This window comes from Mchenga conophoros, linkage group LG22 (genome assembly GCF_057382185.1).
Source record: "Mchenga conophoros isolate Kocher_MC1m ecotype Shallow Benthic linkage group LG22, M_conophoros_male_GT1.1, whole genome shotgun sequence".
NCBI classification, from domain to species: Eukaryota; Metazoa; Chordata; class Actinopteri; order Cichliformes; family Cichlidae; genus Mchenga; species Mchenga conophoros.
The window spans coordinates 16,004,043-16,017,934 of record NC_140546.1 but is presented as its reverse complement, the minus strand read 5'-3'; the positions used below and the strand labels follow the sequence as shown (position 1 = coordinate 16,017,934).

At 41.1% G+C, this 13,892-nt stretch overlaps 1 protein-coding gene across 2 annotated transcripts; it reads right to left on the bottom strand.

The window, feature by feature from the left end:
* Nucleotides 1–1,298: 1,298 nt before the first annotated feature.
* On the bottom strand, nucleotides 1,299–11,632 carry LOC146549182 (cytosolic non-specific dipeptidase-like). Of its 2 annotated transcripts, XM_085262563.1 has the most exons (13): nucleotides 11,357–11,632; nucleotides 10,862–10,939; nucleotides 10,342–10,485; nucleotides 10,062–10,224; nucleotides 6,080–6,168; nucleotides 4,815–5,015; nucleotides 4,618–4,702; nucleotides 4,362–4,522; nucleotides 4,087–4,251; nucleotides 3,657–3,798; nucleotides 2,597–2,744; nucleotides 2,305–2,395; nucleotides 1,299–1,862 (listed from the first exon to the last, which is right to left on the bottom strand). In XM_085262563.1, the coding sequence occupies exons 2-12, from the start codon at nucleotides 10,919–10,921 to the stop codon at nucleotides 2,329–2,331; spliced, it is 1,425 nt and encodes a 474-aa protein (XP_085118689.1). In that variant the 5' UTR covers nucleotides 10,922–10,939; nucleotides 11,357–11,632; the 3' UTR covers nucleotides 1,299–1,862; nucleotides 2,305–2,328. The 2 variants fall into 2 exon arrangements, with proteins under 2 accessions (XP_085118689.1, XP_085118688.1); XM_085262562.1 differs by having other exon boundaries at nucleotides 1,299–2,395.
* Between the last annotated feature and the right edge of the window lie 2,260 nt (nucleotides 11,633–13,892).

Genomic DNA, 13,892 nt, shown 5'->3' with positions numbered 1-13,892 from the left:
GAACAGCAGTGCGGACAGACCACCTCTTTGTTAAATTAATTGGTTTGAAGTTGGACTGTTGTTCACCACAACGCCATCAAATTTCTGATGAAGGCTCTTAGGATCCTGTTAATCTTGTATAGTTCAAGGCATTCCAGGATCCAGGTGTGGGGCATTGAGTCATAGGATTTCTGTAGTCAATCCAGGTGATGCACAAGTTGGTGAGCCTGATCTTGCAGTCTCCGGTTACTGTGCTTTCTACCAGTAGCTGGTGTTTCTGCCAATTCCTTTCCGTGCCCTGCTCAAGTATTGAGCCATATGCCTGTTCATCTTAGCCGCTATGATGCCAGACAGGAGCTTCCATATGGTACTGAGGCAGGTCATTGACTGGTAGTTGGATGGGACCAGTCCCTTATGGGGATCTTTAGGAATCAGGACTGTCCGGCCTTCAGTGAGCCATTTTGGATGTGTCACATCTACTGCTGGTTTATTTGTGCGACCAGACACTCACGGAGTGCAGCCAGTAGGCGTGAATCATGTTCAGTCCTGGTGCTGTCCAACTCTTCATACTGGAGACCTTTTCTTGTATGTCTGCCACAGTGATTGTTACTGGATCCTGTTCAAGGAGGGAGGCTGCTGTGCAGAAGAACACTAAACATGATTTTACCATTAGATCCTGACCTCAAGCGTAACAACTAGGGCCCAGGGTAGATTTTTTTTGGGACCTTAGTGTCACATTGTACAATGAACCCGATCTGAGGTCTAACTTTATTCCTCCTGCCTGGCAGGATTCCTTTTCTCTCTCACTGTCTCCTAACATGCCTTCCCTCTTTCTTCTGTGTCCTTATTTGTCTTTGGCCAACTGTAGCAGTTTCCACAGAAACCCTACTGGCCAACAGCACCAGAGGTGATTGTTGTTAACCCGGGCCTTAAACTATCCGGTATGGAAATCTCATTCTTTATGAGCTGCATTTTTTGATTTGGCCAAGATTTTAGACTCTTCCTGACACAACCATCTCCAATTATCTGGGCTTGGGACTGGTACTAAAAGTACACTGGTTTGTGGAAGCCCCCATGGCTGGGTTGTGCACTTGAAAGAAAAAAGAAAAAAAAAAGTAGCATATAGTAAAAATCAGTATGTAGCATCAATACACCTTCTGATTACCATCATGGACTGCAATCAGAATACATGGTGGTATTTTCATCCTGCTCTCAGGAAATGGAATTATCTAAGGTTGTGATATAAACTCACCCAGATTTTGTCATGGGACTGTACTGAACTGATTTCAGGCGCAGAAACCCAGAGCAGAGACAGCAGATGATTTAACAATATTTTATTAGGCTTAAGCACTAGAAACATAGCAAGGACAAAAAGAAACAATAAGACAGAGTTTGACGTGGCATGGCCTGGGAAACGTGGCTAGGGTGAGGGAACGGGGCCTGAGATGCAGAATGGATATGAGCAGGGAACTGTCACATTGCAGTAGGGGACACAGAGTGTTGAGATGGGAGTGACGAGAATCCAGGGGAGCCGAGTGGTGTGGCGAGGCTGACCTGAGATCCAGGGTCTTCAGATGGAGTGTGATGGCAGGAGGGCAACCAGGTGAGGCACAGAGTGATTTTCAAAATGATTGCTTGGTATCCTGAGTCCAGAGGTAAAGCGCGAGCCAAAATGAATCCAGCAAATGGGTTGATGACAAACTGGCAGTGAATGAACATCAACATGTGGCTTAAATCCCTCTGGCTTGATTGCCTGCAATTGGCTCCAGGTGTGCAGGAGCTGGACTTGGTGGTGGCCCTGCCCAGGGGCGGATCCCAGATAGGTTCAGGAGCCTTATGGAAATTCCAGCCACCCACAGCAGACTATGACAGATTTATCTTTCCTAAAGTAACATAAAGACAACTCATGTCTGAAACCATGGAACAAAAGGGACCACCCTATTAACCACAAGTCTTCATAAACTATCGACACACTCAAATTACAGTATGAATGCAAGACTGATTGAAGTGGTTGTTATGCTGTAATGTGGAAAACGCTAACACAGTAACAGTATTTGGTCATGCTGCTATCACTGATGCCTCAATCACATTTGACAGCTTCTAAATTAACCTTACAAAAATTTTACCCTATTATTGTGGGTTATGATGGTAAGCAGTGCACTGTATCAAAAGTAAATCCTATTACATCATGAAAAGAAAAGAAAAACAACTCAAATAAAGTAACAAAAACATGTTTATTATCAGCAGGGTGTATAAAACCGTTCATTGTGAAAAGTAAATCCACAAAGTTTATGGTCTGATATGGAGGATGAGCATATATTATACCTGTCATTATGAGAAACCATCAAATCACTCCAGCAGAGAGACCTCATGGAAGTATGCTCCCAGCAGCTTGACTCCCTGAATGTAGTTTGATCTGAAAATGGAGAAATAAAGCGATGATAATGGTTTATAATTAAAAAACTCACTTTACCTGTGATCACGTTTTGGCACAGAAATAATCTGGAGATGACAAACATGATCCTCTTCTTTTACCACAAGATTTCATCCGTTTTATCAATAGTTCCTACTTGTTCCACATTTCAAAAGAAGTGAAACGGTGTGAGCTGTGACCAACCTGTTGATCTTTTCATTCTGAGAGTGAGCTCCATCATCAGAGGACCCTATAGGAAGTAGCATGACATTACGGCCTGTGGCCTCCTGGAAGGTCAGGGTGACCGGGATGCTGCCGCCCTCGCGAGTCAGATCAGGCTCGACCCCGAACACTACAGCACAGCGAGGAGGATTAGACAATGTGAAACGCAGTCAAAATATGTCATAATAATAATGATAATAATAATAATAATATTATCATTATTATTATTATTATTATTATTATTATTATTATTATTATTATTATTATTATTATTATTAAATCTTTGTTGTCACATCAAAACTGGATATAATTCTATCAGTGGAAATATCTGAAAAATGCCAAAAAATGTTCACAAAAACATGCATTAAACAAAAAAGCTTATAAAGATATGTAGAAAAAAAGTTATGTTAAAAAAATTGCTTGTCCTTGTGTTTAATGTCCTGAAACATCTGCCAGGAGCTGAAACGTTTCCGCAGGTCCTTCCTCCCTGCAGCTGTCAGACTGTACAATCAGAACTGCTCCCAACAAACATAGATGTTTACATCTGCGCTGTAACTGCAATAAGTTAATTAACCGATTTGCACTACAACCTGGTTTGCCTCTTATCTGTAGTTATTTTTATTTAATTTAATAACTGTACAGTACTCTCTGTATATAGTAACCATTGTCCTTAATGTAAATATGTAAGAAAAATTGTGTATGTTTCTGTTCTGTGACCTGTGTACTGTTTGTTTGTATATGTGTCTTTTTGGCTGCTGTTACAACCAAAATTCCCCTTGTGAGACAATTAAAGGATTATTCTATTCTATTCTATTCTATTCTATTCTAAACATGGCGAAATATCTGATTTGTCTTAAAGAAAAAGCATCACAATGTAAGCTGTAATAAAGTCAGTTGTACTATGGCAGGAGAAAGTGTTTTACACTTTTGTAATATAATAAACACACAGCTGATTTGAGCTTCGTAGCAAGATAACAGAAATGGGTGCGATTGAGTGAACTCCCGCTTTAATCTAACAGCTTTTATCATTAAGTCCTTGTACCTGTCTTTATGGCCTTTCTCCCTGCCATGTAGTGTGGGTGGTTGAAGTCTGAGACCCAGGCTTTGGCCCCGTGGCCCATGTTCACTTTCAGTTTATTGGGGGTTCCCAGTTCAGCAAACTTCTTCTGCAGATGATCGACGACCTTGAAGAGGGGAAGATAACTTAGACTTGTTGAAGCTTTTATGCAGAAACAACCTGAAGCTAATCATGTGGCTACTTCCAAGTGGCCCACAGTCAGTCCAGGCTCAGATTTAAGTACTAAAACTTAACTACATCTCTTTGTCATGTTAATTCAGAGTCAGTTCTAATAAACTCAATATGTGTGAGATACAGAGCGACCTCTGCTACATTGTAACTACTTGATTATAAAAAGATGACTTGATTTAGGTGAGTGTTGTATGCCATCATTGTGACCTATCACAGTGTTTACCTGCTTCTCCACATCTCTAGGGTCCATGTCAGGCACAAGGCGGATGGAAAACTTGCCGATGACCTTGCGAGGAATAACAGTCTTGGCTCCTGCTTCAGAGAAAGCCCCCTCAATACCATGAAGGGAAAGAGAAGGATATCTCCAGCAGTGCATGAGAATTTGCTCCTATGGTGGAAAAAATAATGAAAAATAGGTTCAAAAAGTGTGAATGACCCCACATTATACAGCATATTTCCACCAATGAGTGATGCGAAAAACATATATAATTTCTTTGCCTTTGTGTCATGCAGCAGCTGGTCAACCCCCACATCTTTACAGTACTCATCCAAGTCAAAGTCAATCTTCTCGTACAGCTTTTGCTCCTCTGCTGTCAGAGGCGCCACACTGTCATAGATCCCAGGAACCAAAATCTTACCCCTTTTGTCAACCAGGGAGCCTGTGCAGGAAGTCACAAACACATGATTAAAACTCTAAACTGGCGTAAAATAAAGGTGTGTGAGACTAAAAATCACAATTATCAGCTTTACTTGCCCATAAGTGCGATGAGGTCAGTCATGGCCTCATGAACAGAGCCACCAAACACCCCTGAGTGCAAGTCCTTTTCAGCGCACTCCACCTTGAAGTTTGAACGTAAAACACAATTTTAAAAAACACAAAAAGCTCAAGTATACCCCTCTTAAATTGAAACACTGTCCCCACCCCCCAACAACAATAATCCAATACTCCACCTCAATGAAGAAATAACAGATTCCTCTCAGGCCGTAGGTGATGCAGGGTTTGTTCTTGCCCAGCCAGTCGTTGTCAGAGATGCAGATGTAGTCCACGTCTTTAAAGAAAGTGTCCTTTCTAGAAAACACAAGATCATCCAGACCCTCAGATTCAGATTCTTCCATCCCCTCGAAGCAGAATTTGATGTTGATGGGAAGGTCCTGCAACAAGAAGAGAGATACATAAGAAAAAAAATTTAGGCTCATTTTCTAGAGTAGAAATAATCTTTTAACAACCAACAATCTGCCAATCAGTGGTGTACTTTAACACAGCGGTCCCCAACCTTTTTTGCGCCACGGACCGGTTTGTGCCCGACAATATTTTCACTGACCGGCCTTTAAGGTGTCGCGGATAAATACAACAAAATAAAACTAGTACCGGTACCGAAAAAAAGATCTATTCATAACACACGTGAAAAGACCCAGGAAAAAAGAGTTAATGGAAAAAAAAAAAAACGATAACAACCCTGAAAACCATACATTTCGCACCAGAGTCTCAACTCTCGCGGCTCAGTACCGGTCCGTGGCGCGGGGGTTGGGGACCGCTGCTTTAACGCACAAATAGAATAGAATAGAATAGAATAGCACTTTATTGTCATTGTACATGTACAATGAATTTGTGGGTGCTCCACTGAATAAATGTAAATAGTAGACAGCAGGAATGCATGTTTTACATTTCTCAAAATGAGCTAACAAAGCTGAATATGAGCCCAGACTAAGGATTTAATTGATGATCTTAGGTGTGATATTTTTTATATAGATAAAAATAAATACTGTACATTCACCAGCTGGGATTTACTTTCTCTGACTAAACACCCATTAATGAAATTCCTAACTAAGGATATACTCTAATTTTATAGCTAGATAAGGTCACATTTTTGTAAATAGGCTAAAATTATATTTTTAAAATAGTACAAATGACCTGCATATCTTTTTAGAATACAGTGATGTATAGTAGCTATTCTGCTTTATCATCACTGTACAAAAAAAAAGAAAAACATTAATGACATTTTAGTATCAGTGCACATTTACAGATTCTGAAATATACCATCACACCTCAATATACTCCTGTCAGTAATTTCACTTCAGTGTTTAAACACAGCCAACTTAGCATGTTAAGCCACTTCAGGGTTGTTTTAGGACACACTAAAATATCATATCATCTTTAAACTATCTGAACTTGAAACACATTTTGTTGGCCAGCTTAAATCTGGCAGTAACTGTACCTTTCCGATCTTCTGATACGCTTCAATGCAGTTAAACCAGGCCAACACTGGACCCTTGTCATCATTAGATCCTCTTCCATAGAGCTTACCTACAAAAATAAAACTTTATTTCAGTTTCAAGGTTCTAATGAGAAGATAGTGGAGTTGAAAAATGATACTAAGGTTATGTTTATTACGTAGTCAGCAGACGACAGTGCCCCGTTTTAAGCTTGTTTAAATCATGACTAAGATTATGTGTAATGATATGAAATCCTTTTTCATGATACAAAAAATGATCTGCAGCAGGTTTTTGTAAAATGTGACATAAGCAGCACTAACACAGCTGAGGCAGGCAGGAATGATACAGCGAGAAGAGGATGTGGCATTTTGTGTCATCTGACTCTCACCAGAAAACACACAAGACTACGCGTGCTCAATTTTGTGGCTCTAAAAAAACCCAAACCTCTCCTACCTGTCCCGTCAAAAAAGTTTTTTTAAATGCAAACATGTAGGGTAGAGCAGCAAAAATTATTAGGTTACCTTGTGCTACACAGTATTAAAGAGTCTGTAAGATCGTGCACAACAGAGTCAATCTGTGTTGTTTAACACAAAACAAAGAAGCCTTAAAGGGTTAAAATTATTCAGGTGCAGCTTTTGCATTACTGTGTGGAGCATAACAAAGCATAGACACCAATTCAGGAATTCTGCAGTGACTTAGTTATGTGAACAAACAAATGCACAGTCTGTGAAATAAAGGACCAGTCATGACTCACAAGGGAAAGTAAGTAAGTAAAGTAAGTAAAGTAAAATTTTATTTATATAGAACCTTTCAAGATAAAATCACAAAGTGCTTTACAAAGGCAGAAAACAGACATTAAAATCGAAAACAAAACAAAATCAACCAAAAGCGGGTTTAAACAGATACGTTTTAACTGCTTTTTAAAAGACATGACTGAGTCCACAGATCTCAAACTCAAAGGGAGTGAGTTCCAGAGTCTGGGAGTCACTGATACAAACGCTCTGTCACCTTTTGTTTTTAACCTTGTATGCGGGACAACCAGCAACCCCTGGTCACAAGACCTCAGGGACCTGCTGGGGTGATAAGAAAGAAGAAGATCACTTAAGTAAGTTGGAGCTCCACCGTGCAGGGCCCTATAAGTCATGATTATGATCTTAAAATGGACCCTGAACTTGACAGGGAGCCAATGCAGCTGAATCAGCAGGGGAGTGGCATTGGAGTATTTGTGATGCTTTATCAGAAGCCTAGCAGCAGCATTTTGAACACCCTGCATTCGTTCCAGGGAGGCATTACTTAAGCAAGTAAACAAGGAATTACAATAGTCTAAGCGAGATGAAACAAAAACATGAATAATCATTTCCAATTCGGAACGTGACACAATGGGACTCAGTGATATTTCTTAAATGGTAAAAACAAGAGCAAACCAAAGATTTAACATGTGTGTCCAGCGTCAGAGCTGGATCAAATGTAACACCAAGATTCCTAATGGAGGATTTAATATAAGAAACAAGAGGGCCTAGATTTTTAACCACAAGGAGAACAAATTTCTCAGGAGAAAAGACAATGACTTCGGTTTTATCAGCATTTAGTTGAAGGTAATTACCAGCTATCCAATCTCTAACGGAATCTAAGCAGGACTGCAAGATTTGGAGCTTAGAAACATCAGGTGGCCTAAAAGAGATATATAGCTGAATATCATCTGCATAACAATGATATGAAATATCAGAGAAAGAGCTAAGAAGTTGCAGAAGAGGGAGTAAATACAACAAAAACAATAACAGTCCCAAGACAGAGCCCTGAGGCACCCCATAGGCAAGAGAGCTGACGGAGGATCTGAACTTAGAGGTAGCCACAGAGAAAGATCGATTTGACAAATAGGATTTAAACCATTTCAATGCGGTACCTGATACACCCACCCAGTGGTTTAATCTATATAACAAAATAAGATGATCAACAGTGTCAAAAGCAGAGGTCAGATCCAGCAACATCAAAACAGTGCACTCTCCAGCATCATAATTCATCAAAATATCATTAGACACTCTAAGAAGTGCAGTTTCGGTAGAGTGAGCCTTACGAAAGCCAGATTGAAATTTATCAAGAATGTTATGTTCATCTAGAACAACTGTGAGTTGCTTGGCCACAACCTTTTCTAAAATCTTGGCAATAAAAGGCAATTTTGAGATAGGTCTGTAACTGGAAAGCAAAGAAGGATCAAGTTTAGGCTTTTTTAAAAGTGGGTGAATGACAGCACTTTTACAGTAACCAGGGACCTGACCAGAGAGTAGAGATGCATTAATAATTTTAAGAACACTAGGATCAATAGACTCAAAAACATTTTTGAACAAAGACCCAGATAAAATATCAAGGGGGCAGGAGGATGATCTAATTGAAGTAACCAGCTTCAACAACTCAGGTAAAGACACTGGTGAAAATCTTTCAAATCTGACAGGCTTAAGTAAAATCGGAACAGGCAAATGGTACATGGAGGGAGAGATGTTGCTCCTTACATTGCTAACCTTTTCAACAAAAAGGAAAGAAAATTTTCACAGTCTTCATTCGAAGAAATTGGGACAGCAGCAGAAGCCGGAGCAACAATATCCCTAATAGTGTCAAATAAAACCTTAGGGTTACCTCTGCTCTTAGAGACTAGGTTTGAAAAATAAGCAGCCCTTGCATCACGAATTGAAGCGTTAAAGGAAACTAAAAGGTCTTTTAAATGAAAGAGATGAACCTGTAAACAAGTCTTTCTCCACAAACGCTCAGTTTTACGACAGACAGGCTTTAAACAGCGAATGCTGTAGTTTATCCAGGGCGAGGGTTTTGTAACAGGGGGCTAGTCTAGTTTTAATATAACTTCAAGATGAAAGATAAAAAGTTACTGAATTCCTTTAAAAATTGACCGTTAGGTCCAGGTGGACAATAAACTACAGCACAGTAACACGGATCTTTAATTCCAATTTTAACCAGCTGTAGTTCGAACGTTGACATTTTTTCAACCATCAATGAGCGACAGTGAAACCAGTTTCGATACACCACAGCCAGTCCTCCGCCACGACCAGAAGTCTGCGGCCGACTGACAAAGGAGTACCCGCCCGGGCAAAGTTCGATAAGGGAAGAATAGTCACCATCACGCTGGCAGGTTTCAGTTAAAAATAATAAGTCCCGTTTTTTGGAAAGAATAAGATCATTCAATAAGAACGTTTTATTTGTCATATATCGGGCATTGAGAAGCGCCACGCTCAACAATTAATAAGTCAAAACATTACCGACACTGACCCGTTTTAGGGGGCGTAGAAACTGGGGGTTCGATCACTTGAGCCTTTTTGCCTTTTCACTTGCAGAGTCTGTTTCACCATTCTGTCATGTGACCTGCTGAGGTTACCTGAGGCAAGGTGTGAGTGGAGGTTGAAGTGCCCAAATAGGATCTCAAGTGTAGGTGGCTGACAGCTGGTGTTCTAATCCACCACCTCCGTTCAACGATGGTCTTTCACAGTAACAACCTTTGCACAATCTTTGAAGCTTTGCTAAATGGAAGTGTTCAGGCAAGGTCTCAACCTTAAACTCATATGATGGTAATGGCCCACATCTTGTTTTCTTCACATCTTGGCTAATGTGATGACTCGCATGATCAACAACCCTCAGAACCTCCTGAGAAAAACTATTAGGGGTTAAATACCTGAGACACAACCATTTGTTTTAGAACTGAAAAAATCTCTTGGATGAGAATTTAAAACTTAAAGGCCAACAGCCTTCTTTTTTCAAGCTCTCAATATACTTCTGTGACTTGTTTTATATTTCTTATCTTTACCTGTTAAAAATACATTCACCCAGTGTTCCCAGTCTACATAGTTAAGCTTGTTGATAGCATGTTTTCTCTTAGTTATGCTACCTTACAGGATTCGCACACCTCACTCCACACATCCTCATCCTGCATTACCTACCTGTTGATTGGATTTGGATTTGTTTTCAGTATTCTCCTCTTACCGTCTTTCTCCACCAGAGTAAAAGGCTCTGTGTCCCAGCCGTCACTGATGTTTGCTGGCTGAACATCAAGGTGCCCGTAAATACACACCGTCTTCTTGGCTGGGTCTGATCCTAACTGCCCCAGAATGATAGGAGGCAGGGGGATCTCCTCTCCCGAGGGAAGCTGCATGAATGAAACTTAATCTGAGTGACCATTTAAAAACAAGGTCCATTTATGGTGAAATTTAAGAAAAGAAAGATCATGCAATATGCAAATCATTAACCCATTAAGAAAAGTAACCTTCTGCTTGCCAACGTCCACCAACTCCACAGTCCCTCCCAGCTTCTTGATGTCCTTGGCTGCCATCTCCATCATTTTTTTGATCTCCCCGCGCTTCTCAGGCAAAGCAGAAACACTCTGGACACCCACCCACTCAGCCAGGCGCTGAGGACAATTATAAACAAGTAATTTAAAGAAATTAAATTAAAAATGGGTTTTTTATACCTTTTATAATTTTTTCTTTTCTTTTCTTTTTACTATTTCATGCAGTTAATTATTGCACAAGAATGAGCCAATGTGAGTGATTTTTAGGACATCAGACCCACAAAATTTAACTCAAGCAGCAGTTATAATATCACTGAATCTTATCAGGAAAACTGGTTTTACAGTTGGAACCTACTATAATCCCAGCTTAAGTGAATGAGTTGCAAATCTGTCCTGTTTTTAGTTAGCTCAATATGCCATTAAATCAAGTGACAATCATACAAAAAACTGAATGATTAAGCAGCTGCACTATATAGTTTTTTCTGAGTGATCTTACCTGCACATACAGGTCCTGGTGGTCGTCCACATACTTGAAAAGTTCAGTGAGATGAGACATTTTTGGTAGTGATGGGAGCTGAGGGTTAAACGAGCAGACTGGTGTGAGTCTACGTCTGGGTTTGTGCAATCTTATGAGAGGACAAATACTTCATGTACGCATGCACTTCACGTAAATGATGAGATTTCCAGCCAAACTCGTTTCACTTCATAATTTTGCAGAACTATAGCTGCAGTCGATTGGAGCTGCAGGCTTTCAGAACAAAACAGTGAGAAAAAAGCCAACACGTATAAGGCTTACATTACAAAGCTTTGCCATAAAATGACAATAAAAGAGAATTCTCATCTTAGATCTGCACAGAGGTTAAATATGGAATTTATTTTTTTTAGTTTTATTTGGGTAAAATGTCATTTAATTGTGTCAAGAAAGCCATAAATGACGATCAAATTGTGTCATGCTGAGTGAGAATCTGAAAATAAAAAATGAAATACTCACATCGTAATTTTCCACAGGTGTGCACTGAATGCCAACAATGGCAAGTGAAGTGAAAGTATCTTGAGTGTAATCGCTAAGCAAAGCGAAAGCAAATCAGGTAGTGTTGTGTGGTGTTAGTTCAGCAAGCATTACACACACACGCAGGTAGGAACAGAGGATTACCGGAGTTGACTCCTTTCTTTATTTTTCTTTTTTTTCTTCTTCAAAACCACAACCAGAACAACATACTCACTAGCGCCCTCTAGCGCTTCTGGTAAATGCATCTACAGAACAAATGCAATAGTATGTGTGGACACAACATCTCCCCCTTTGAACAAGGATTTCTTATGTGAACCTGACTTCACCATTCTGATGTATGTCACCTAATACACTTTTAACATATTTCACATTACTCAGTAACATTCACTTTCCCATGACAAAGTCTTGGGTCCAGCAAGGTGGGTTCCTCATCCTGGTGGGCCTAAGCCTACTATCAGACTCAGAGTTAGATGCTAGATCAGTTCCTGGTTTATGACAGTCCATTGTTGTGTCAGAATCAGTACCTGCGTTCAGCTCTGACAGAGCCGATAAGTGTGGGGCGTTCCAGGTCCGTCCATCATCCAGCAAATAAGTGTTTGGTCCTTTCCTTGTCATGACAGTCCTTGGTTTGGAAAACTTTAACTCGCCTTTCTTTACCTTCCACGGCTTCCTAACCCGTACCTTGTCACCAGGCTGAAAGTTGGATGGTTTGGCGTGTCTGCGAGCATCAGTGTATTCTTTCATTTTCATTTGCTTATTCTTAACTCTTTCGCACATGGTATGCCTCTCTGTCTGAGGAACAGGCATATCCATTACCTGTAACTTTGTTCTCATTCGTCGTCCATGGAGCAGTTCTGAAGGGGAAACTCCAGTTGTTGAATGAGGGGTTGTTCTGTAGTCCATCAGGTAAGTTCTCAGGAACGATTTCCAGGGTTGTTCTTGAATCGAGGCAGTCTGTAGGCAGTCTTTAATGCATCTATTGAATCTCTCAACTTCCCCATTAGCTCTTGGGTAATACACTGAGGATCTCAGGTGTTGGATTCCCCTGCTTTTCAGGAAGTCAGTGAACTCAGCAGAGAGAAATTGAGAGCCATTGTCACTTATCAGTGTCTTTGGATTCCCTTCACGAGAGAAAACTACAGAAAGGAATTGAATGATAGTAGCTGCATCAGCTCGGGGAGCAAAAGCTACTTCAGGCCACTTGCTAAAGTAGTCTACCAATGTGATGGCAAATCTACAGTCAGAAGGGGCTATTTCAAAAGGGCCTATGATGTCCACAGACACCTTTTCCCAAGCAGCAGCTGGTAAAGGAATGGGTTGGAGTGGAGCATCATGGGTGACAGCGGACTTGTCATTCTGTCTGCACGTTGCACAGTTCTTTATCAGTGTCTCTATATGACAATCCATTTTGGGCCACCAGTACATTTCCCTCAGGCGTTGTTTGGTACGGACGATGCCTTGGTGAGTTTCATGAGCTATATCAGTGAGTTTTTTCTGCAACGACTCAGGCACTAGCAATCGATGTGTACCTCTGATGATGCACTCGTTCAAGACCGCGAGTTCATGGCGGATTGGGAAGTACGGCTGTAAGTCAGGATCCAGTGACGTCTTCCTAGCAGGCCAGCCTTTCTGTATCTGCACACGGAGCTTTGTGAACACTGGACAGTCTTTGCACCCTGACTGGAAGTCATCCTCAGACACAGCACTCAGATCAGTGAGGATGGCTGCAACTGACTCCCCATCCTCTGCACATGCCATGTCTGTCTCGGAAAGTGGAAGCCTAGAAAGACAATCAGCAACATGGTTCAGTGACCCAGTTCTATATTCCACTTCATAATCAAACTCCAACAGGCGAGCTGACCATCTGGCTATGCGTAGACCAGCTCTGTTATTGCCCTTAGTAGTCAGCAGTGTTGTCAGTGCTTGGTGATCTGTTCGTAGGAGGAATTTTCTGCCCCAGAGCCATGTGCGCCATTTTTCAGCAGCCCAGACGCAAGCTAGAGCTTCCTTCTCAACGATTGAGTATTTCCTCTCTGCATCAGACAAGCTGCGAGATGCAAATGCAACAGTATGTTCTGCATCATTACCGTCAAGTTGAGTCAAAACAGCACCTACACCGTAGTCTGAGGCATCTGTTGAGACTATGGTTGGCTTACTGGGGTCGAACATCACCAGGGCAGGGCTGTGCACGATTAACCGCTTGACTTGATCAAACGCTGCTTGAGCTGCTTCGTTCCAGTGGAATGAACAGTCCTTACGCAGAAGAGCTCTCATAGGTTCAACAACAGTCGCGTAATTTGGCACAAACTTGCTGTACCATGCACTCAAGCCAAGAAATGAGCGCAGGGTTGCAGGATCAGTAGGGGGCGGAGCATGCAGGATGGCAGTGACATGAGAGTCATCTGGCAGCAGACCTTCTGGACCGATCTTTTGACCCCAAAAGCTCAGAGTAGTTTGACGGAGTTGACATTTGTCAACATTGAGTTTCAGTCCTGCATTGTTGATTCTGTGTAACACA